Source organism: Epargyreus clarus, unplaced genomic scaffold, assembly GCF_041222505.1.
Source record: "Epargyreus clarus isolate Ecla_fem2 unplaced genomic scaffold, WU_Ecla_fem_2.2 ptg000007l, whole genome shotgun sequence".
Lineage (NCBI taxonomy): Eukaryota > Metazoa > Arthropoda > Insecta > Lepidoptera > Hesperiidae > Epargyreus > Epargyreus clarus.
The window spans coordinates 20,307,046-20,334,101 of NW_027332215.1; the positions used below are offsets into that span (position 1 = coordinate 20,307,046).

General features: G+C 34.9%; 1 protein-coding gene across 1 annotated transcript; it reads left to right on the top strand.

Annotated features, from left to right (window-relative positions):
* Positions 1-13,565: 13,565 nt before the first annotated feature.
* Positions 13,566-26,970, top strand: LOC140743631 (uncharacterized). Its single transcript, XM_073075056.1, has 6 exons — positions 13,566-13,631; positions 15,935-16,059; positions 20,972-21,109; positions 22,406-22,595; positions 23,659-23,783; positions 24,438-26,970. The coding sequence occupies exons 1-6, from the start codon at positions 13,575-13,577 to the stop codon at positions 24,484-24,486; spliced, it is 684 nt and encodes a 227-aa protein (XP_072931157.1). The 5' UTR covers positions 13,566-13,574; the 3' UTR covers positions 24,487-26,970.
* Positions 26,971-27,056: the final 86 nt, after the last annotated feature.

The window sequence follows — 27,056 nt, forward strand, 5'->3', positions numbered from 1 at the left end:
CAATTATTAACATGGGAGTTGACAGGTAAGTGAAATAGAGACTCAAAATGTGTCACTGTTAGGGCCAAAACACATATATCTTTATCGCGACAAATGCTACATATTGTATGTATGTGTTTTCGCCCTTAGTTCTTAATATATCTTATATTGACAACTCTGTCTTCTGATGCACTCTGTATTTCCCTGTCACTTTACTTACTCCGTTTTTATGTGCAGTATTTTCATCTATGATGTGTAGCACTATTGTAAGTGTTTCATTTAAAAATCTATGATGTGTAGCACTATTGTAAGTGTTTCAATTAGATGTCTTGTAGTGTGATTTTAACTACGCACGTACCTAAAATAATACTACATCTTTCTTTATTTATCAACGATCAATAGATGAGTATAGTTACTTGTCAAATTGTTCGTACGTAGCTCAACTTTCGGTAAATTATATTTGTGACTATTAGGGCGCTTTCAATTTAGACGTTTTGAGTAAGACTGCTGCCGCACGACATCAGTACCCTCACCATGAGTTTTTACGTTTTGACAAATATTACTGTTTTGGTTTTTGTTTACGTATTTTCCCATACAATTATAGTATGGGCCAATACGTAACCAAATACCAAAACAGTCATATTTGTCAAAACGTAAAAACTCATGGTAAGGGTACAGGACGATTGTCATCCGGTGCTATATACGGGCGGTTAATTGTTTCATACTTACGTAAAAACTTGACGCGATAACGTACGAAGTAGGCCTTCGCATTAGCAAGACGGCGCTTCCAATAACCGGTGTTATAATAACATCGTCCGTCAACCGTACGACAACCGTCCCGCCATCATACAGCAGTCCAGTAGCACTACCATGAGTTGGTATAGAAACGCCACTATAGAAATTGTAAATAGAAAACTATTGTCATTTTGCTAGTGAATAACATAACTATAGTCTGATTCATAATTAGGTGTCCAAAATGTAAACAAAGAAATGTCACTGTCAAAATTAACAAGAAATCAAAACTTTAAAAAACTCAACAAAAAACGATAATTTAAACAACTATACACAATTTAACAAATACGCCATGAAAACGAGAAAACATTTGAGTTCTATCACAGTCACGAAAATGAATTACATCAGCTACGAAACTAAAAAATGACGGCACAAGAAATGTTTTAGATTCCGATTGTGTTACCATTATTACATTTTAATTTTCTACCATAAACCTTGTTTTTTATTATTATTACTATATGGAACTAAATTGAGACTATATAAATATTAGAAAATGTGAATTAATCTTAATTTAATTAGATTATTATTTTATTATTGTTGTATTAATTTAATATCGTCAAATAAAGAAACTACCATTTGAAACATATTTTCTTGATATGTCAACACCTTTGTTTACATTTTGGACACCTAATTATGAATCAGACTATACTATCGATACGGTATTTCTTGACAACGTCTGTCAAATTAATGACTCATGGGACCGAATTTGTATGGCAATAGATCATAATGACATTCGCTAGCGATTTGATTTCGATAGGTTTTTTACGTATCGAGTTACGCCACTACGGATTTTAGTTCTACGAGTAACCACCAGAGGCGCTGTACAATTTTTCATATATTTATTTTACGCAGTCGCTAGCGAGTAATACTTTTGTAAACTCATGGTAGTGCTACTGTACAAATCGTCTAATTTGAAAGTACTTCAGTGTTGGCAAGTCACAAATCAACCTTTTGTTTACTAATCCATGATCTGGTTACAGGATTTCCTACAGGTTATTTTTCAAGAGTTTAAAGATGATGAAATGGACGAATACTACTTCCGTATGTTTTCCCAATCCAACCTGCGAGCACCAATGTTAAATTGCCACTCGCAACATGCTCGTACCGTCGTACACGAGGGGGATTTGAGATTCAAGGATAGCAATAAGGAGGCAAGACAATTAATTTGTAATCCTTGTTAGTGCTGTGCTGGCGCACTCATATTTCTATTGTTTACAACAACGCAGGACATAGTTTACATTTAATAATGCATTATTAAACGTTGGAGCCAAAAGGTATTATGACTTTGAGAGGCTCGCAGTTTAAAGGTACTATTATTTAGGTTAGGTTAGGTTAGGTCATGTTTAAAGTTAAGTGATAAAAGGAGTCAATAACGGTTTCTCAGATTTTGTTTTCCTTTATCTTTTTGCATTTTCATTGGTAGTCAAATTTTAGATTATAAATTTAATAAAAAATAATAAATAAATAAATAAATAAATAAATAAATAAATAAATAAATAAATAAAAATAGAAATTGTTTAGAAGAACCGTCATTGACTTCATCTGAACTGACAGCAGCAGGCATAACGCAACGCGAATATTTGCTATAGCAGCTGCCATAACTGTGAAATAAAAACGCAAAAAGGTTATGCCGCCAACCGGCTCATTTTAACTGAGTTAGCTCTAACTAAATGCCCTAAAGCGTTGCCCTGCTAAAATATGATCGCACAATACGTCGATATCACGTAGGATATAGGTGTGAGTATAAACTGTGTTTTGTTGATGCTATTAAAGTGTATGATTGATCAGGTATATTGCACTTACTATCAGTGAAGAAATAATTAATACTCTTCTTAACTGAATAAAATGAAATGTTACGTGACAAATATATTAAAAAATAAATGTTCAAGGTTAGTTCCCAAACTTTGTTCCAATCCGATTAAAACTTGTAAGTATCGAAATTCTTACATATTTAGATATAGATTAGTAAAGATACTTCGCCGCCTTGAAATTGTATGAAGCCACAAATGGCTTATTAGTAAGTTCTTTTTTTGAATTCTTGACAAATAAAAACATTTTTAGAGAAAATTTAGGAATAAATAACTAATACTGCGTAATTTACATAATAAATTAATAATAATTTCAAATATTTTATGGACATTTTAGCACGGAGACGTGGCAAAACTTTTTTACGCAACTATTTCAATTCAACAAAACTAAGAACATTTTCTTGTTAGGAGTGAGTAATCTTTACTAATCTATGTATTTAGATATCATTGTGTCAAATTAATTCACATAATATGCCTATTTATTTGTTCAAATATATTTCCATACTTAAATGATATGGCCTTACATCACATAATTTACAGTGGATCATTGTCAGTACCCTATTAGCCTCCAAGAAAATAATCACGAAGAAAAGTGGAGATACCGTGATGAAAATACCTACATAGCTTTTCAGTTTTATCGTCGGAATAACATACAAGTTATAATTAAATTAGTTTGAACGGAGAAAACAGGAAGTATAAGTGCGGTTCAAAAGGTGTTAGGATATGATCTTTTAGATTCAATTCATCTCGAATCATTTAAAATAAATATGAAACATCTTACCATTATATATAAATAACTAGCTGACCCGGTAAACGTTGTTGCCATATAAATAAAAAACGTTAAGGATGAACAACCCTTATCACTTAGGGGTATGAAAAACAGATAGTAGCCGATTCGCAGACCTACTGAATATGTATATAAAATTTGGTGAAAATCGTTAATACTGTTTCGGAGGAGTACGGTTACTAACATTGTGACACGAGAATTTTATATACAAGATGTAGGTTTGCATTCCAATCACCCTTAAGACAGTAAATAGTCTAAAATGAAATTTGGCACAGAGATACTTGATAACTATATAAATTATAAATATCAAAATTTTATGTGAAACATTAATTGTTTAATGATTCATATTAATATAAGATAATCTGTCAACTATATTGGCAAAAAACATAATACAAACTTCAATGATTTAAACAAAATTGGATTTAATAAAAAATACTATCGATGATCATTTGAATAAAAATACTTAAAACTGAAAAAATGTTTTATCAAAGAATTTATATTTTAAACAGTCACAAAAATATTTTTTTAACAGTTCCATACAAAAAATGATGATTTTTCATAGCTGATATCGGCTGAAGCTGAAAGCTGTACCGTAAATCTAGGTCAAATTTATTGTGGAATATGACATTGTAAAAATTAAATCGAAGGCTGCACGTGTTCCCGATTTATAAATTGTTCAAATAATAATAGACTAGTCTAAAACATCGTATCCTAACAACTTTTGAATCACATAACTATTACATCGTCAATAAAATTTTCAAGATCAAGATTATTACTGAAATAAAGATATATTGCAGTTGAAATTAGAACTCCTATTTTTTACAGATTGAAGTGAGAGCTATCCTTTTTACCGATATGCTCATTATCTGCAAAAAGCAGTCGAAAGGCAGTCCTTATGAATACAAGATGATTAGGTAATATTTAAGTTTGGCAATTTATGTATTCAAAATTATGCTGAGCGATTTCTTTATAATCCAAATAATTAAGTTGAATTGGTTGGTTCATTTATGTTATTGAAATCTTTGCGATTGAAATTTTACATTGTCCTCATATAGGCCCAAATACATGATAGACAAATTAATAGAGTTCCCTAAGCATGCTGTTCGAAATAATAGTTTGGAGATCGCCTACATACTGATCGTGATGGTGGATGAGTTGGGGTCTTGCCACACATGTTTTACTCTCTCAGAATCTTCAAAAGACCCGAACGGATCAGAAACATTAAAGGTAAGTGAAAATAAATAGGAAATGTAAGAAGCTTTCAAAACCAAAACCCTATACACTTTGTTTCATAATTACAGTTATGGGAGCAAAAAATAAAAGAGGCCCAATATACATACAATCTCGCGGTTTGGTTAAACTCTAATCCATCATACCATATCGGTGAATTAGATCAGGAGCTGGCAGAATACGGTAGTAGCAGTGCTAAGCAGGTCAGTATTTCGTTAATTATAACAAACACCTATTTCTGCATTATCATGGAACCTTTCAACTAAGGCATCAGGGATAGCGACGAATTGCAATTATCTCATGTAAGCTGGTATTCTTATTTGGGGAATAGGTAAAATGAGCTTTAGTTAGGGTTGCCACGTATTTAAAAAAAGTCTTAAATATTATTCATACACATTTTGTTTGGGTGCTCATAACTTGTACTTTATACATCTATTTAACTAACTTTTTTAATATAATATGGACTAAACCAAGCAATGATAACCGAGTGGTTAAGAAACTCGGCCTCTCAATCGAGGGGTCCAAGGTTCAAATCCCAGGCACGCACCTCTGATTTTTCAAAGTTATGTGCGTATTCGAAATTAGTTATCACTTGCTAAACGGTGAAGGAAAACATCGTGAGGAAACCTGCATAGTTGAGAGTTTTATAAAAAAAAAGTCTCAAAGGTATGTGAAGTCTACCGATACGCACTTGGCCAGCGCGGTGGACTCGGCCTAATCCTTCTCATTATGAGAGGAGACCCGTGCCCAGCAGTGGGACAATAATGGGTTGATGATGATGATGATGATGGACTAAACGGTATGCATTATATGCTTTTTCTAACAATTTTTTTTTCGCCGGCCTATTTCAATAAAAACTGCACCAAAGCGAATTCGGGGAAAAGTCTTAAGTCACGACAAATGTATTAACATAATTCTTAGTACAATTGATTAGAATAATATATGGAATTATATGCAGGTGGCAACCCTACCTATAGTGTAAAATTAATATCAGATGAAGTGCATGTCCAGTCAGCTACTTTCATAAGAGAATAACAAACCGAATAATAATAATAAGAATAACTTATATATAATTTGAATAACAAGATTCAAACCGAATCAAAACATACGATAAAAATGAATAGTTGGAATTAAATTGAAGCATAACCGCATACGCTGTGGCAATACACATTATGGCAAGTGGTAGCTTATTTAATCCCAAGTAAGATTCGTCTTGTTTGATATTAGTGATAGCATACTAGTTTCAAGTACGACCTCCCAATCTAGGGGTCCGAAATTCAAATTCGGATTCGAATCCCAGGCCCGCGCCTCCGATTTATCAAAGTTATGGGCAAATTACAAAGTAATTATAACTTGCCTTATCAACAAAGAAAAGCATCGTAAGGAACCCTAAGTACCTGAGAATTATTTTTAAAAAGTTTTCAAAGAGTGCGATGCCCACCAACAGTCAACGTGGTTGACTATGGCCTAATTCTCCCTTTCACAATGAGACCGATTCCCACCAGGAGGAAAGTAATGATGACGATCTGCAGACGAACTCAGATGCGTTGCTACCATAGAGAGCTAAGTTGCTAAGTGCTAAATGCTTCATGACAGTTATTCCTTACCCTCCAAACCGGAATGTTATCGTTTAACCCATAGATTAGTAAAGATACTTCGCCGCCTTGAAATTGAATGAAGCCATAAACGGCTTATTTTAGTAAGTTCTTTTTTTGAATCCTTGACAAATAAAAACATTTTTAGAGAAAATTTACGAATAAATAAGTAATTTACGTAATAATTACGTAATTTACGTAATAAATAAATAATTATTTCAAATATTTTAGGGACATTTTAGCACGGAGACGTGGCAAAACTTTTTTACGCGACTATTTCAATTCTCAAAACTGGATACATTTTCTTGTTAGGAGTGAGTAATCTTTACTAATCTATGGTTTAACCCCACTGTTAGAAAGCAGAAGTAGTTGTAACGGCGGTGTCACCCAGTGGCGGACTAAGCCGGTGGCCTGGGGCAGAAAGTTGAATGAAAGTGGAATTTGATTTCACGAAATAGACTTATTCGTCAAAAAATACGTATGATTCCAGCGACCCTTTATTTTTCGCTGACTTATACACATTTCTTAGTCCTTAGTCTGCTAGAGGTGTCACCACAAAGGCATCACAAAAGCTTTTGCCACTTCTTTTTTAAATATTTATATTACTCACCCATTTGGTTTTTTAATTTTTGAGCAGAGTGATCTATTGAACCAGAGACAGTTGAGCCAAGAAGATTATAATATAGAACGCGAAGCCAAGGAACGTGTGGTAACTATGATGCACAGGATCTACAACCCCTCCTTCACCACCGACCAATCACCCTCGCACCTATCTATTCTTTCCGATATGGGTATGCACTTTAATTCACATTTTTAACACTACTAGTTCGGATTTACATCAAATCTCTAAAAAGGCCTAAGTGGTTGTCCAATGCCGTACTCGGGGTGTCCGAGGTTCGAATCCCACATACGCCCACGTAAAAAAAAAATCTGAAACGTATGTGAAGTCTACCAATACGCACTTGGCCAGCGCGGTGGACTATGGCCTAATCCTTCTCATTATGAGAGGTTGATGATGATACGCCCCCAGTCACGCCACCACAGACCTCTAAGTATTCAAAGTTACGTGCGTAATAAAAATAAAGTTATCATTTGCTTAAACGTTGAGGAAGAACATCGTGAGGAAACCTACTTGCAAGTTTAAAAAACGTTCCTAAATGTAAACGGAGTCTAGCAATTCATACTTTGGCCGGCGTGGTGGGCTATGGCCTAATACTCTTCATTTCGAGAGTAGACCCGTGCCCAGCAGTGGGTGTATTGGTAGACGATATTGTATTACAATATAATAAAAGTTACTATTGCAATTGCACTATAATAAGCTAAATAATTACCCCTACTCAATAATGTGCAAGAAAACAGGTAGAGTTTTTAAGAGAATTTCGAACCTTTGAGTTCTTTAATTATGCGCTATACTTTTGAGAAGAATATAAGCTGATCGCAGTGAAGTTTGGAGTACGCCATCGGATATCTAAGTTAGGAAAATCTGTTCTAGAACTTTTAGAGTTGGATTCTGCGATGTTGTATGCCCATGGCAGGTACAAAGGGAGCTATAAGGTTATGATGCGTGAGTTTAAAGATAACTTTAGATTGTGGTATTCCTAGTTATTACTATGAATTTCTAAAACTTCCGTATGGAAACCACTTATTTTTCAGCGGATAAATTATCATACGTCACATTTGTAAATGAAGATAATATACATACAATCAGAAAAAAATGTCTGTGAAAAAGCGTAAGGGTATATTTATCATCATTCGTTCAACGACTGACAAATTACACTAGCTTACAATTTTTTTTTTTTATCTTTTGCCGCCAATTTTATGAAAGTTAATGTTCATTTGTAACTTGTTTTTCATATATATACTCTCAAAATTATTTGTACAGCTCGAGTTTTTTTGTTTTTCTTTCTTATATTTTTTTTTTATTTATTAGTCCATAACGAGCACATTTTACTGTGTTAAGAATAATATCTGAATTTTTTGTGACACGAGTATTTCAACAAAACGTTGTTTAAATAATCCAAATAACTTTTGCACCATTTGCGGAGAGTACGTGTTAAAGAATTGTCGGAAAGTTATATCAGAGTTGGTTAAAAAAAACTATATTCTGTAGTTTAATAGTCCTTGGATAAAAATGACAAGTCTTGAGCGCCTAATTGTGTTTGTATATCGTGTTTTGGATATTTAAGATTATGGACAAGTCATCAAAGAAGTGCCTTTAAATTTTGTAACACCAACTATTTGGCGAGAACCACAAAATCATCTCCATGACTGTTACTTTTGTAGCACGAACATAAACGGCATAAACTCCAAATATCGAATTTAATGGCAATACCCAAGTACTACTTGTGTTCAGCTTCCAGTGCAACATTCATCTGACTTGTTACTGTAAAAAATATATCTGGACCCTTAGAAGAAATTTACACTGAAACACCATGCTCATCACCAAATGATGTTAATTTTGAAGGTATACCAAATGAGCCGTAATGCTTTTCCCAAAACGAGTTAGATGATCTTGTAAGAGATTTGAATCTTTCTAAACGAGCTTCAGAATTGTTGGCATCAAGACTTCAGTTCGTTCAGAATTCCCTAGCAGCTCGTGAAAAAATCATCCTCCCGCCATTGCATATAAAATTGGGCATCATGAAACAGTTTAAATCACTAGATAAAAACGGGAATTGGTTTAGTTTCATTTGTCAAAAAATTCCTCAGCTTACTAACGAAAAGATTAAAGCCAGGATTTTTGATGGGCCCCAAATTCGACAACTTAAGAAAGATGGCCAAATTTAGAGATTCAATGACTGAGTTTGAATTAAGAGCTTGGATAGCTTTCCTCTCTGTTATGCAAAATTTTCTCGGAAATAAGAAATCGGAAAATTATATTGACCTTGTTGAAGACCTTCTTTTACAATTAAAAAATATTGGGTACAATAAGAGTATGTAAGAGTAAGAAAGGTTCCGGAAAATTGAGGAGATATGAGCGAAGAGAGCGTATGCATCAGGACTTACGCGTGATAGAAGAACGTTAGCAGGCATCCGAACATGATGTCTATTGCTGGTCTCTGATATGCCATTTTTCAAAATCAACACATAACAGAAGAGCTTTAAAACGAAGTTTTTTAGATCTAAATGTTTAATTTAATTTTTTTATTTCTTTTTTTCCATATAAGCACTTGTTTTTTCTGTTTTAAACGTATATAGCTGAAACTGAAAAACTAAAGCTGATAAAAAAAAATAACTTATATATTTAAAATGTGAATAATATATGTACTCAAGAACAGATATTTTTTTTCCGGCAACAGATGTACTGTAAACTAGTGTTATCTATCGCAAAGCTAATCAACTAAAGCTGGAACCTTTAGATCGTGGGTTCATTTTATGGCGTAGGCATCAATGATGTCTTGTTTAAAACCTACCAATTTTGAAACAAGTACTATAATAGTTAGTGTTTTGCCTGGTTAAAAGTAACTTACCTAAAAACTCCCAACATTTTTGGGAAATCAACCGCAAAAGTGGTAAAATAGGGATTAAATATTTATGTTACGAGTACGCCATATAAATGTACCTACTTGAATGTTAAGTTTAGATCCTATTTAATCATACCACAGCCATTCCACAGCAACGACGAAAATTGCGACAACAGCGGTTGTTTCCAGCAGCATTGTGGTAATCACAAAAACGTGTCTTTGTGACGTAACTAACTGTACACGTGCGATGGTAAGGGTGGTTGTGTTGTGGCTACGATGTGGTCAATATAGTCAACAATATTAATTTTAACTATAAATTGCGGTCCGTGTGAACCTAACTATACATTTCCACTTGAATTTTCGCCCGCCCCTTTATTGTTGTGGTCTGGTTATAATGTGATGCAATTGTGGTATGGTTGAATGGGCCTTTAGTTTATACATATAATACATGATCAATATTTTCAGCAAGCATGAATATAACAGGCAAAGATCCATTATTAATACCAATGGGTAGGAAGGTACCAGGAATCGATGTTTTACGAAACAGGTGGAAACGCCCTTCCACGGGCTGTAGCACGATCAATTCGAGATTGTCCAGTTTTCAGAAGTCCACGAGGTAACTTTATATTATTTTTACATTTCATACACAAAGCATCATCCTTGATAGACACAATGTGAGTACCCAAAAGATGATAGATAAAAATATCCTTTATAGGGTACCCAAAGGGAGAAAAGAGGCCCTATTTCCGAGCATTATTCTTAAAAGTAATTTAAAAAATACAGCATATCATGACAAACTCAATTTATTAAATAAAAAGATATGAGTTATGGCGGAAAGCATACAGAGATAGTTACAAGAAAACCCCTCAGTTAATATACCTAGACACACTAGAAACCTACAATAAACATAATTAATTTTACAACAGTGACGGTATTTTTCACCAGCAATCCTAATTATTATTTTACTATAGGTATTAAAGAATTTTAATATCATCTACGACAACATAAGAGCATGCGAGCCCAGGGCCCCCGATCTTATGGGGCCTCGAAAGATGGATATAAGTATGTTTTAGTGCTAAATTTAATACTATTTTAACTAAATAGAAATTTCATAATACAAAATACAAATATTCACTTTTTAGATTACGAATAACTAAAGCGAAATTAGTTTTTTAATTATTTTAATATTATAATAAAGCCCCATAAAGCCCTGATAATATATAATAATTATATATTTTCTAACACACTTTTCCTATTAAATAACAACAATTGCAGATGTGAAAAGATGTCTTGTAAGCATTTTGAACTAACTTGATTATAACAAGTCAAGGTAGGTTGACGTGGCTTCTATATAAAATTGCTATTTAATACTATATCGCATTCTATTTATTTGAATATGTACTTGTAACTTTAGTAAGAATTTACTTTTTATTATTAATTTGATTTTCGTTTTGTATAGCGGAACGTCGCAGGATGAATATCAGCCAGGATCCCGAGAACACATTTATAGGACAGGAAGTTCAGTAGAACATACGATAACTCAATTTAGCGTGGATGATGGTAATTATGTTTTTTTTAATATTTTTGATTTCTGTTGTATTTTTCAATCAAATCAAACGAACAAGCAGTCTTGGTAGTACCTAAGTGGTCGCTGCCGCCAATGAAAATCTGTGCCAACTTCATATAAAACATAATGAAGCCGAAAACAAAGGTTCGACTTAAATGTAATTCGGCCGGCATCCATACCCTTCCACCAAATCGCAACGGCTTCACGATATGAAAAGATATTATTTTAACTGGTTTTACCATCTCTCAAGAGGTCTTAAACAAGATTCATATTTCACTGGAGCGTGCTTATATAGCTTATATATATATATAGCTCTCTGCATAGTTAATAAGCTGCACAGATCTCGGAACTCCTAATATCAGGTAGATTACAAGCGACTAGATTTAAAAATGCTTTTGAGAAATGTAATGTAACTTCTTTCGTAGAATGTACAAAGCTCGAGAGTCGTGGGACTCCAAAATGAAGCTGAAATAAAAAATAACATGGACGTATTTCACAAATTTAAATTTGAAAAATAAATGTTTTTTCTCATATGATTGGTATTACTATACAAGTCAAACAACAAACGTGAAGATTTAAAAAAACATTTCCAATAAATGTCACGCTCGTGTAACTGTAATACAAAGGTGAAAAGTGACAATTCCTGTTCGAAACTGTTTTTGCATTTGCTTTGTTTTCTGAACCTCGATGGATAAATTACTTCGGAGGTTAACTTAAATTAAAAATAAAACTTTATTTCGCAACGAATAGTGAACAAGAGCAAATGTATTAATGCACAGTAAAATCAAACAACAATATTTTTCGAGAATCTGATATTTTGCATAAACAGCTTCATTCCCGATTCATTGCAAATTGTCACAAGAAATAACTTGACATAATAAAGCTCTTGACATTTATATTGTTGATATTAATACAATTTAATCGTAACTTTAATAAAAAAAACACTAAATTGTAATCGTAGAAATATTCCGTAAAAATACTGAGGCATTTCATTATTAGGTACATGTGTGATGACCATGCATATAATATAATGGGTGGTAGGTAAACAGAGGAATTTCGGACTGCATGAGGATTTTCGATATTCTATTCTTAACACCTATTCTGAAATTACTCGTCACTTGCTTAAACAATGAAGGGAAACATCGTGAGGAAACCTGCATACCTGATTAATCTAAAAAACAAAGTTTTCAAAGGTATATGAAGTTTACCATACACACTTGGCCAGCGCAGTGGACTATGGCTTAATCCTTCTCATCCAGAGAAGTGACCCGTGCCCAGCAATGGGTCAGTAATGGGTTGATGAAGATGATGATTCTAAACACCGGTAAAAATAAAATATGATGATAAGTTTTGACAGGATTATCCGTCAAAATACATTAATGATAAACTCTGAGCGTGCACATAAGTAGCTCGCATGGGATAATGTGATAGTGAGGCAACTGGCAACATAACTGAATTTTGCCTAAACCGCTTCATTAGTTAGCCTGCTAGCACTGTCCACACATGAGGGACATTTCAAAGTTTAATGCGTTTTTACAGGAGTTTATGAATATTTTCAATGTGTAAAAAACACAAATCTTAATTTCACGTAAGCACTTTTATCATGAACTTCGATGTTCAACGGCAAAATGAATTATACAGTATGGTAGGTTGAACCTACCGTACTTAATAACATTTTGTTTTGCTTCTCAAAATTGAGTTGTGGATATCCGATTATAACCAAAAAGGGCGCCGCGCCGGAAATGCTTGTTAAAGGCATGTAGGGCGCCTCACTCACATCCTGCTTAGGACGAACATGCATAACCGGTTTACTGCTCCGGTAAACATATTAATATAGGTATTCACGTAAATTAAGGAGCTATGTCAGGCAAAATAATCTTCTATAAACACAATATTTGGAAAGGAAGGTCATGTTATGGATGATATAAATACGAGTATGTTCGTACACAAAATATAGAAAATATATTTTTGTCTGACACGACTCGTGTCTGAATGTCTAAATTTTTACATTATAATACGCTGTCTTCCAAGGTCATGATTCTGGTTTTAAAAGAGGAACACATACGAGATGTTGGCTGGCAACTTAGCAGGGTAGCAATAACTCGGAGGTTGATTATAGATATCCGTAGAATAAGAAAATAGACGTCATGCCACTTGTTACATATTTTAAATTTCGATATCTTCCGAAAAGAACTTACGATAAGTATTTACTCTGAAGATATTCGTAAGTATCCGATAAGTGTCTACTTTTATTTATTTTACCATTGTAGTCTTTTATCAATGTCTAGATTTACTTACGTTTGTATTTGTTTTCGTCTTCACATTAAATATTTTTCAGATTCTTCAATAGAAATGAGTGTAATGAGGAAAAGTGACAGCGAACTAGAACTTGACTCAACATACAATACGGTAACTATGCGTTGCAAGGAATCGGACATCCGCACGGCATCGGAGGGAGCGCAAACTGGTGACATAGTGTTAACTCACTAAGGCCTCATACAGACTATCAATTTTTCAGTCCGCGTTTAATTTATAACTAATATTCTAAATAAATGTAATTAAATAAACTATCAAAATTTAAAAGTAAATCTGTATCTGGCCTTATATTCATTTTCGTCATCTCATGTGCATACCACCATGTAGCTTTCCTTTCTCTTTCATATGCAATGTAGATGTTATTTGTTGACACCCATTCATAGTGACTCGTCATACTACAAGCATGAATCGACGTTGATCGATATAGTTTCATGCCAGCCGAAATCAATAGATGTCAGGATATTTCAAATAATCGAATATTTTTATTTTCATATAAGTAACAAAGATTTAAATTTGTACGAGGCATGACCTCTGTACTCGTCGTCAATCCGATAAAGTTTTGACCTTCAAAATATCATAAACCATTAATATATTTTTTATAAATTCATATATTTTTGTAAAGCGTGTGATTTTCCTCACAAAACTTCGAGATATCAGAGGTATATGCCTGAGATACGAAACCAAAACTTTTTGACCTCCTTAAGTCTCTCACTTAAGGAGGTCAAAAAGTAGTCAAAATATTCAAGTTTAATTGATTTCGGTTGAAATCGTCATGATTTGCCAATCGATCGATTTTCGGTCTCTAACTACTCATACTTTTAACAGTTTCCTATTTTCTACTTAAAAAATAAATTTTGAATTGCACATAAGCCTATTAAGCCCAAATGTTATTGATATACATAGTTTGTTTGTATTATGTAGTTTGGAAGCTATTGTATACAAATAAACTATTGGTATCACTAACATATCTTTTATCACTAATTTATATTTTAAAATTGAAATAACATAGGTAATTAAGTGATTCTTAAAGTTAGTTAACTCTCAAGATAACTGATTTTAAAGGATACCTAGTGACACAGTAATTTAAGAATTCTTACTTTGGTTTGTTTAACAATAAACGTATTTTGGTAGGTATCCGCAGTTTATGAAAAGCCGTTAATCAGTTCAAATGAAATATTTTACTATTTTTGATAATAATAATATATCTTTGACTATTCGTGAACTGCATGTATACTTATAATATATTATTACTACTGTATATATAATTATTATATATTATTATTACTTATAATATATTATATTATCTATATCAGCCAGCCTAGCATAAATGTTAGGTTAGCGTTTATTACTTTATTGTTATTTTGCGCGTTAAGGTATTTTCGTATTATATATATACTTGTAGCGCTAAGTTAGCATTACGTTTGTATATAAGCTCATATTTTATAACGTCTTATTAAGTCATCATATGTAACTAGCCAAATTGCGATATTTTAAGTTAGATAGTAGGCAGTATAATATAAAAATCATTTTATTCAAAATAGGTTGTGTTCAAAATTATTTATAAATGATTATTTCATACCTATAGTTATAAAAAGTAGTTGTTAGTTATAAAAAGTAGTTAAAAGTAGTTAGGTAGGAAATAGGTAAACGAAATTCGAGAAATTGTAGGTTGTATAATTTAGTTGTGGATAAAAAATAGTTTAGATATGACTTTAACGTACATATTCGTCTAATGTTGGCAGACTTCTTTTCGATAATACGCTATGCAAATTTAAGCAATTAATCAAATTAACTAATTAATTAATAAGTTATTAATTTAATTAAGCAATGCGCCGAGCGAAATGTTTTATACAAATTGTATATATTGTACATATGTACCCATACCTATACCAGCGCGGTTGACTATGGCCTAATCCTTCTCATTCTGAGAGGAGACCCGTGCCCAGCAGTGGGACAGTAATGGGTTGTTGAAGAAGACCCATACCTAATGGACACCAATACATTAACATGATGCACGATAAACACGAGGAAGAGATTAGGAATTCAATGGGGAAAGTACCTAAGATTCGTATGTTTCAGCTTGACATTGTGTATACCATCTATCATGTCATTTGTGCGATTGAAATTTGCACTCAATGGCCTTAGCTTGATAATGGTATGGGTGTGAGAATCACATGTATGTGATGTCGTTTCCGCATAGATGTGTCCATAATAATGTGGGTTCAATCAAATGCTTACTCCATCGTGTACGAACTAACTAGTTATTGTTATTGTTGTTACTGTCGGTGTATAATGTCGGTGTCTGTGTGTGGGACTGGTCTGAATCACTGTGGTTCAGACTTGGGGCTTGCTCGTTTGTCTAAATGTTGATGATAACTTTTTTTACCTTTTCGCAGCCGTCGATCACTAGGCTCTCGTCGCTTTCTCCGAGCCGCCAGAATAGTCTACAAGTGGAAAACACCGTCGTGGCGTTGGTGCACAGCCTTCCAGATCTGTCTCTCGTCGGACCGCCGCGCTCAGCGTAAGTGATATTTACAATACACATGCTTTCATAACATTTCAGGGGACATCCATTGATTATGTGACACATTTAGGGGGGGGAGGGGATCAAGCCAAATTTATTATCTAATCTAAATCTAAAAGGTGTCGGCAAATATCACTAATTTATTCCTCGACAAACAAAGTAAAATGGCTAGAAAATAATATAAACATAAATAAAGCAGTTTCTTCATTAAAATTAAGAAAATCTTAACTATTATTAAATAAAAATATTAGGTAAGTATATTTTTAGAATCAATCTAACGCAATGAACATGTCATTAGGAACACACATTTTGTAAAATATTACGTGAGATTAGTGGAGGGTTGAGCCAAATCTCGCGACATCTCACTAAGGGGGAGATCTCACGTAATCAAAGGGTGCCCCCTAATGGGTCATTTATATTGAGACCCATTGAGCGTGCTATACACAAAAAATATTGTCATCTATAATGTATTGACATATCTGCCGGCCAAAAGTTAGACCACAATAAGTAATGTTGAATCTAGACAAAAATTAAAAGATACTGAAATATAATAAAAAATGGCTTAGTTGCTATATTTATTGTGTATTTTAAAATTAAAAAATAAGAACAAATTATTGATTATTAGAGCAAAAAAAAACTATAGTAATCTAAAGGGACTTCTGAGCAAATAATTCACTCTTACATTTAATTACTTTTTTTACTAGTTTGGGCATTTAAGCAATAAATTTATCAATTTTTCTTGGGGAAGTATTGTTCCAGCTTTCTTGTAAAAGTTTCTACATGTCTTCTTTTAAGGTGGAACAACTATTTCGAACTGCTTTATTAAGTTCATCCCATACAAGTACTATGGGGTTAAGATCACGACTCTGAGGAGATTACACCATATGTTTCAACATGCCTTCTGTCTCTTTCTGTTCTAAATGATCTTTATATAATTTAGACCTAAGTTATAGTTATGCCTTGTTGGACAATGAACCCATTTCCTTCCAATCACAATTCAGAAGGAACAGCATATTATTCTACCTTTACTTCATATTGCTTTTTTCATTATTCCGTCAAATTGGACCAAATCGCTACTACCATAGCAAGGAGCAACAACCCCAGACCATAACGGAATTAACCATGTTTGACGAAAGGGACCACAAAGCTTGGCATCATCTTTTCTTCGGCGTTTCCTCCAACGTAAAATCGTCTTTCTTACCAACTGATTCAAAAATGGATTTCTCAGTCCAAAAGCCTTTTTTTAATCTTCTTCAGTCTAATCTTGATGACAAGACCTTTTTTTTATTTTGTAACCATAATGGAAGGTTCCTGATACCAACAAGACCAATCAAGTTAGCCTCTAGCAATCGTCTCTTTACCGCGGTCAGTGATACAGATTCCCATAGAGATTTATTCACTTCTGCGTGAATTTCTGATGCTGTTAGACGCCTATTTCCTTTACTAGGAACGGCAATGAGCTTTTCCTCACTAGAATTGGCCCCTTCCAGCCTTTCTGAGCGTGGAAGATCATAATTATTGCCAGTTTCCTTATAATGAGTAATTGTGTGATGAACACAAATTTTCGATATTTTAAGTTGTGGAGCAATCTTACGTTCGTATTTGCCTTGATTATATAAAATGATAACAGAAAATATTATTTAAGGGCTAACATCACGTATTTTCTCAATTTTGAGTTCGACTTAACAGAAAAATAACACCTACATACAAATAAAGTATAATTAAGAGACAATAAGTTCATAATAAAAACTCAATACAAATACAAATTCATATTTGTCATGTTTTGGGGAAGCTAAAACAATGGAATAATATGCAAAATAAAAACAAAATAATCAGTAATTGGAAAATTACAAAATAGGAAAATGACTCTACATACTAGTCGAATAGACTACTTTGATTTTAGTGATGACAAAAAACAATTTTATTATACATTTGCTCGAGAAATACATAAAAATATTTATTATAAACCATAAGTAACAACATGTAATGACTGTATAGAAGAAAGGTATTCAGATTCGTTATAATTAAGAGTAAGTAGAAATAATAAACTGGGCTTACAAGTGGTCTAAAACTTTTGGCCGGCAATATATATAAATATCTCTCGAATCATGACCGCGTATACACGAACCGTGCTTCTCAAAATATTGTACCTGTTGAAAGAACAATACTATTTCTTGATAAGACCTAAATACGTCTGATTTCGAAGTGATTGCGCGATAGAGGGTTGAAAACGTATTCAAGTGGCATTTAACATGACTGCGTGTTGAAGATACATATATAAACTCAATGTAAATTAATTTACTTTTAAATATATCTATGTGTCACTCTTTGATTTGATCAGTCTGTCTGTCAAGTGTATGTATAATGTAGGGTACAGATTCCAAGTAATATATCGTGATTAATCCTGCAAGTTCGTTTATATTATCCTATAACTCCTTCACTGCGCCATAAATAAAGCAAAATAATATAGACTACAAAATTTAACAAAATAATAGAATGAGGACTCTTTTTTATATTTCATCAAAGTAAGTACGTACTACGTTTAGCGCGAGTCGTCGAGGCCTAATGGCTTCAAAGTCGGCCTCTCGAACTGAGGGTGTGGGGTTCGATTCCATGCACCTCAATTATCATTCTCTGCAATTTGCTTGAGTAAACCTACAACTTGGGGAAACCTACGAGCCTTCGAGTTTTATTATTAAATTTAAAAAAACATGTCAAATGTGTATGAAGTTATTAATCCACATTTTACTTAGCATTGTTACACTTTGGCCGTGCCCAGCAGTGGGGCAGAAATGACTTATTGCTTAGGCCCGTGCCATGCATAGCACAAACATTAGAATACATATTTGAACACAGTGACGCACGGGTATTTGAGTATTTGTTCAAAGCTTGCTTCCAATATTTACACTTTGCCATTTGGTGACGGTTTTTTTTTTCAAAGCGTTCAAACTTCAAATATATGCGGAGCTTGCTGCACAAGCGCAAAGACCATAACTTGAGTGAAAGGTTGAAAATTTTAAACAAATAAGTGTTCAGATGTGTGACAAAAGTCTCTGTTCAAATATTTGTTTATGTCTGGCACGGGCCTTCGGATAATTAATAACTAATCAATTTTCTATCATAAAACAGTAATTATTAATTTATTGCTAAGCTTACGAAGAAGGCTTGAAACGGTGAGCACAATATCCGATGCGTTTATTAAGTATTATTTGCAGTGATAGCCTAGTGGTTAAGAAACTCGGCCTCTCGATCGAGGGGTCCGAGGTTCAAATCCCAGGCACGCACCTCTGATTTTTCAAAGTTAGGTGCGTATTAGAAATTAATTATCACTTGCTAAACGGTGAAGGAAAACATCGTGAGGAAACCTGCATATCTGAGAGATTTATAAAAAAAAAAAAATCTCAAAGGTATGTGAAGTCTACCAATACGCACTTGGCCAACGCGGTGGATTATAGCCTAATCCGTCTCACAATGAGAGGAGACCCGTGCCCAGCAGTGGGACAGTAATGGGTCGTTGATGATGATGATGATGATATTTGCAGTCTAAACAGTTATCCAGTCAATACTACAATTAATTAACAAAAACAGACAAAAGCAATTTTGGCCGAACACGTGGTCAAAAATAGTTTCGTCTGAAGATCATAAATTAATAATGCTTCCGAATTGCCGATTGCAGGCACTGCAATTAGACAAAACAACTTTTGATCGTCCGAAGATCATTGATTAATAATGCTTCCGAATTGCCGATTGCAGGCACTGCAATTAGACAAAACAACTTTTTTTCGTCTGAAGATCATTGATTAATAATGCTTCCGAATTGCCGATTGCAGGCACTGCAATTAGACAAAACAACTTTTGATCGTCTGAAGATCATTGATTAATAATGCTTCCGAATTGCCGATTGCAGGCACTGCAATTAGACAAAACAACTTTTGATCGTCTGAAGATCATTGATTAATAATGCTTTCGAATTGCCGATTGCAGGCACTGCAATTAGACAAAACAACTTTTGACCAACCTGTTCAGTCACACTTACTGTTGCCTTTTTTTAGTGGAAAGGTAACCAGTAGGTTATGAGTTTTACCTACAACATATACTTATAATTTAATGCTATCTTATTACATTTCCCATTAGATAAGGTTTTAAATCGTCAGAGCTCTTACGCAAGCATATACGTTTCTTCTTAGCATAATTAAGCATATTCTTTCTATCTTTTTTTATCCTTTGACGATTAGGCTTAGAGCGTTGGTCACGTGGAAGACTTAATATGAAACGGTAGGGGCGTTTCTCCACCACTGCCGTCACCGGAGCGTCACCGAGAATGAGATGTCGGCGCCGAAGTAGCGGTACATACATTTACTATAGCCGCGTGTACGCCGCACATCCGTCATGTCATATTAAAGTCGGGCCGAAATAAGCTCGTTCTCGGTGACGGCGGCGGTGGAGAAACGCCCCTACCGTTTCATATTAAGTCTTCCACGTGATACATTAATAACCACTTTCATAGAAAAATATTTTTGTTATACCTAATACAATTTTCAATTGCGGATGCATATACGAGTAGATACAATACTGAATAGGTAACAGTAATACTTTTTGACACACGACAACATATTTATTTTATGTATGATTATTATGAGTGAATATACGGTATTTTTCTTGTCGCGCGGGTTCGTGTCCGCGTGCAAGTCTTATCCGCATGCGTGTATAAAGTTACTTCAGTCTCTCAGCATGCTACATTTATAAGCCGACATGAAAAGTATATATGTAACGATAAGTAGTGGCGCGCATGCTGAACAAACCGTACGCGGACACAAACACGCGTGATAGGAAAATGCCCTTTTAGTATCTACCTATAGTTAGCTAAAAATTGTCTAACAAAATTGAATAACGATAATATCACTTATAGCCGCCGAAGCCCGAGCCCAATATCAGCCTCGGAGCAGCTGTATAAGTCCCACCAAGAACTCCTAAAGAGTCGTTTAAACGTGCAATCCCAGAGCCGGGCCGGCCGAGGCTCCAGCTACCTGCTATCTAGTCCGATCGGGTATGTATAATCGTATAGTCCGCGCCAACCTTCTAGTCCACTCTGAAGTAGTTGCGCGCAAGTTTAGTTAGCATATACCCCGTAACGTAAGTGCGCACTACCGCAGGTGTACCCGCGGGTGAGAGCGGGCAGCGGACGGGTGTCGGGGGAGTCCCGCGCTGTCTTCGTCCCGCTAATATCTACAATTTGCCATTGTGACGCGACTGGTTTACATTCGGAGCGGACTAGCAGTTTGCGGACTCTAATATAAACTATTAAATAAATCTTAAAGGTGGTAGAAGCCTCTGTGGTTCGCCTCCGGCGGCACCACAGCCACACTTATTTCTGCCTAATAACAACAGTGTAAAGCGTTACTGTGTTCTGGTCTGAAGGGTATTGATAAGGGAATCATACTGAGTCGTCTGGGGAAGCGGCGCATCGATAGCCGACCACAGGTAGAAATGTAATCGTAACTGGGGTTTATTACATAGTTGCAATATACTAGACTGGGTGCTCTCCTGGTACTCCTAAATTATTAACAAAAACTTTTAAAAGAACGGTGTAAGGGAAAGATTTTTTTATAGGTATTTAACTTAACGATAAGGCAGACGGGCTTCCTGGTGGAAAACGGTCACCGCCAATCCATCAACAGCTATTATTTTATACGAGTATCATGAAACTAGCGTGCAGTCCACTTGATAGTAAGTGTCCCTGGCAAGTAAGTTGGAACGCATCAGATTTGTAACCTCATCGTACAAATGGGAACCAGTGGCGTTCACACGGCTATTATTAGGCAGAAATACATAATTAACATAGACATAGAAATAAACAGAGTGCGTTCACACCGCCGAATCGAAGGCAGATGTGCTATTACCGTTTGAAACTGGCTTAGTTGTAAAATGTAGGTAACTTTCAGTTTTAGCACATCCTTATAGTTAGCTTGTATAAAATACTATTTAGCATTAAGTTCGCCTTTTGTACCCACTTTTAATACAATAAAAAAATATAAATAAATAAAATAATTAATCCAACGAAATCCAAATCCACGTGAATTTAAATTTTGGCTAGTTCTTACTTAGCCAGATATTCGAATGCCTAAAGGGTATGGATCTAATCTCAACGGATTTTTTTATTATTGTCTCTGCCTTAATCCACCCAAGGTAGAAATAGATGTACCCATGATGCCTCCGCCATCGATCCACAAATGATTCTATCACCTGTACTGTATTGGTCTCTGAAAACTAGCGTAACGTATGTAGAGCTCGATATGGAATAGAGTTGTAGGCTTTAGAGCTCATATAAAATACCATTTTACAGATCTTCCCTGAGAAAGGGACTGGCCTTTTCGTCCTCTTTCCAAAGGCCATCTCTGTTGGGGACGGGCCACGTGGCCAGCCAAGGGAACATCGACAAGGTTCAATCTGAACCCCATACAATCTCTATACCAGTCCCACGTAAAATGCCGTCACAAACCCCATCGCAAGAACCAACGGCAGGTCCTTCGAAGGTAAGATATTAAAAAAAATACATCATAAAATACAGTTACATACTCATTGACACGCGCGTCTGATTTGTAATAGTTATGTGCGACGTGCGTATTTTGAATTAATTATCTACCATTTGCTCTAACGGTGAAGTAAAACATCATGAGGAAACCTGCATAGCTGAGAAATTAAAAAAAAAAGTTTACCAATAATGTGAAGTCTAGCAACCAATAAGTACAGTTAATACACACCTACTATTTCGATTATAACGGATAATGTTTAATGCACTTACACACTTCATAGTCTTCATCCCTTATGAGGTTTATCAACCAGAGATGTGTAAAGTAACTAAGGTGTGGACGTGTGTCCAATCCACATCAATAGGGTTGCCTGATTTTCATTCTCTTAAATTGATATTTATGGATTCTACTAAGTTGTTTGATTTACTATAGAAGGATGCGAGCTTAGTAAAACAAAGATAGCCTAGAAACTCTACATCTCAATCGGGGGGTCCGGAATTCGAATCCCAGGCTCGCTAGTTTTTTAAGTTTCAATTATCACCGTTTAATAATCAATTCAATAGTAAATGAAAACATCGTAGTACGTTGGAGAGTAGGTACTTAGAACAATAGTTAATTGTATCAGGCGTTACTTTGAGGAAATCCATGCTATTAAGTTAGAAGTTGTGAAGTAGTTTTAATCCTAACTTAATAACTTAGAACAATCTCAATGCTACATGGCCAGCGAAGTGGACTGTGACCTAGGCCCCTCTTTCTCTGAGAAGAAGCCCACGCCAGCTGGCCCAGCAATAATGGGTTGACGATGAACTAAGAATTAACATATGGAAGGGTAGTAACCGCTGCAGCCTTTACTGTGTATAAACGAGGTGTGAAGCAGTTAATGGGAGTTTCTTAACGAGTGTAACATCCTACTGTAGAGCCTAGCTGTGGTGAAAAGGATGTAATAGTTTCTTAGTTTCAACACATCTCTGGTGGTAAGCAGTCTTAAGTACTTATGGGGATAGCAGAACAAATTATATTTTCACTTTGTAGTCTATTTTTTCTATATTGCAAACATTTGTTAAAGGAAAAGGACGATTCATCTCGATCCGTTGCCAAATTTCTACAAGGCGGTTATTCTCAGGAAGAACTCGAAAAGATGAGGAAGCAAGACGAAATTGCGAAGCTCAAAGCCGAGAGATTGAGGAACGCGTAAGTTATTTTTGATCCGTATTTAAGCAGATTTATCATTTCTATTTCGGTCCTCAAAATATGTTTTATGGTAATCAACCATTATACGTGTATTTCCTATAAATTGAGTAATATTTTGTTTAGATGCTGTTATACGAAACAAATTAAATGTTTGCCTACCAAAGGCCGAAAGAGCACAGAGCTGTGATAGTCGCGTTAATCATCACTGACTGTTTTGGTATTTGTTTACGTATTTTCCATATATTTCTAATAAGCGCGCCTAGCACATTATAACAGAATTGATTGGAAATATATGGGGAGTACGTAAACATAAAGAAAAACAGTAATTTTTTGTCGAAAAGTAAATATACATACTAACCACCATTTTGGTTTCTAGTACGCAGAAATTGTCAAATGCATCCATCTTTGGTCGACAAAACATTGGGTAGATTGATTTAATAATGGGCATCAGGCTCTTTTCAAACAGTATGAAAATAGAGTACAAAGGACTGCTTATTTCAAAATGAAATCTCTTCCAGCAGCCCTGAGATCGGAATGATCATATGAAAACAAATTTAGCGTGCATAAAAACAAAACTATAAACTATTAAAGTAATAATTAAGTATAAGTATATATATACATATTTTAATTATGTTTATGAATGTTTCGTAACAGGCATAAGGCCCGCACACGCTATCTGCGGCAGGCTGCGAGGAATGCCTGACATCCGCGACGCGTCGTTCCCGACGCGCGCGAACAACCCCGCCGCTGGTGGTGCTGCTTCTTCTAAAAAGGATTGCGCTTGACGAGCTAGAATGGAGATGCCAAATAGACATTCGAGAAGAGCATAATTTTGGAGTGAACTTACATTATTCGTATTCTACATTATTCGCTTCTTAAACAATTTACCCGTATACGCAAATGCATACTCATTTACCCGTATGTTATAAAGTAGAAAAAATTTATATGTCTAATTATTTCATATATTCTGTATGTGTATATTAACTACCTATTTATTCACTGTAATGTAATGTGATGGATGGAAGCTTTAAGAAGATTTTAAGATTGTAATACGAATGTTATGGAGCCCTAAAGAATTAAGGGTGTACATTTTTATTATGGACGGACAGGGAATAGATTTTGTATGGAGGCCTCAAAGGCTATTTTGTAAAATTAATCTTATAAACTTGGAGACCGTATGTAGTAAGTAACCGGTTTTGTGGTTTTACGGTCCAAGTTTGTAGGACTGCAAGTTTTGCTATGCCTAAATATTTAAATACATATATGTCATATTTAAATGAATGGAAGCGGTTTAAAAAATAGAAGATTTTAATTTTATTAATGTCATCATATTAAAGTCAGCAGTGTCGATGAGGTGAAGCAGATTTACATAATTATGCGTCCGTTTAACATCTATAGCGCGTCTGCTTAAGTAGGATAAGTAAGAGTAAGAAGTCACGGATTGTTTTACTTCCGCCGAAGCGCAAACGCTGTTTTATTTCAAGACTCACGAGCCCGCGGTTATGTGCGGTTACGTAGCTGCCGCGAGTACGGAGGCGTTGCCCACCGCTACAGCGGACAGCAGACAACCGCGCACGTTATAAAATAAACTGCGACGTGGAAACGGCAATTTTCTGTTATCCAAATTCGTTATTAAAGTTAATGCTGAGAGGTCCGTCCGAGTTAGTACCTACTTGAAACTGGACGTTGCATTCTACTTCTCCAGGCTACGCGCTCGAGACCTCGAAGCTACGCGAGCTTTACGAAACGTTGGTGCGTATTAATGTAACGACTACGTCCTCGGTAGGATGCAAGATTGGTAGGAGAATAGGTAACGAATGTATACATATGCGTGCAGAAAGTAAAACACACTAAAAGTAAACACGTTACATCTGATGTTAGGTATGTTTTTAACCCATAGAGTGAATGGCAACAAGGAATACGGTGTAATTTGCAAGGTAGCTAAGCTATGGATATGTGGCAAATCCAACTATAAGATTGCCTGATTGTTAACGCTCAACTTAGCTCTTGTAGCTAAACTATGTGGAGGGAGTGAGCTAAAGATTTGAGCTACGGATGCAAGCTCAGTATCGTGACCGGTATATCTTGTAGAACATCGTATACCTTAAACTTAGCTTAGCTTCGACCTCGCACGCCGCTTCGCTACATCGCCCTCCTTTGATGGAAAGCCACCCTAAAATCTAAAATAAGATACATACCTACCTGCACTTTATCTCACGTATTGATGTTAAATGTACCTATGTGTAACCTATGTATATATAAGAAATTTAGATTTTCGTAATATCTACCATATATATATCTTTTTAACTATGTAACTTTTAATCTAGTTTAGTACTTACATAGTGTACCTATTAATTCTCAAGTGGAAGACAAAAAGTGATTTAAAATGTAGGCTCAAAATAACATAAAAGTACGGAGATACTTAATGTTATTAGAAGGTAGGAATAAAGGAACCATTGGGTTCTCTTAGTTTGTTACATGCGTGTGTACAAGAGAAACAAGTGAATTGAAATAAATATTCACTCGACGATTTGACGTCGAAGAACCTTTTTTCGTTGACGAGGGGGGAAAGCTTCAAAAGAAACCCAATCGGCTGAAGTGGTATTCTTAGTTTATACCATTGTCTTTCTCGGGATCGCTAGCTAAGCGGTTCGTACTCCTACGCTTGCCTACGCTACGCCCCCAAGTCGCCTTTTACGACAGGTACGGACTGACTGACTACTAACGTATCAAGATGTGAATATTTCATAATATCATACTAAGCTATGTGACTTATCTATATATTGTATCTTCTTATAATATTTACTGTCTATATATAATTACTTTTCTATGTAAGAAATGTATTTGGAGAAATGCTTTAAAAACGTAGATTAGCTTTCGTAGCCTGTACTAAAGCAGTGCATAGTGGTTGAAAATCGGTCTTTCTATCGGGCGGTCCGAGGTTCAAAATGCACGCACCTCTGATTTTTCGAAGTTATGTGCGTATTAGAGGTTAATTATCACTCGCTATATCGATGAAGGAAAACATCGCCTATGTAGCTAACCTGAGAGTTCTTAAAAAAACCTTCTCCTAGGCATAGATTAGTAAAGATACTTCGCCGCCATGAAATTGAATGAAGCCACAAATGGCTTATTATCGTAAGTTCTTTTTTTGAATTCTTGACAAATAAAAACATTTTTAGACAAAATTTGCGAATAAATAACTAATACTGCGTAATTTACATTAATTTACATAATAAATAAATAATTATTTGAAATATTTTAGGGATATCT

Coding starts and splice junctions, on each gene's coding strand:
- LOC140743631 (XM_073075056.1), top strand. CDS start 13,575: ATGAGTGTAATGAGGAAAAGTGACAGCGAACTAGAACTTGACTCAACA. Junction 21,110..22,405: donor CTGCTATCTAGTCCGATCGG/GTATGTATAATC, acceptor ACCATTTTACAG/ATCTTCCCTGAGAAAGGGAC. Junction 22,596..23,658: donor CAACGGCAGGTCCTTCGAAG/GTAAGATATTAA, acceptor CATTTGTTAAAG/GAAAAGGACGATTCATCTCG.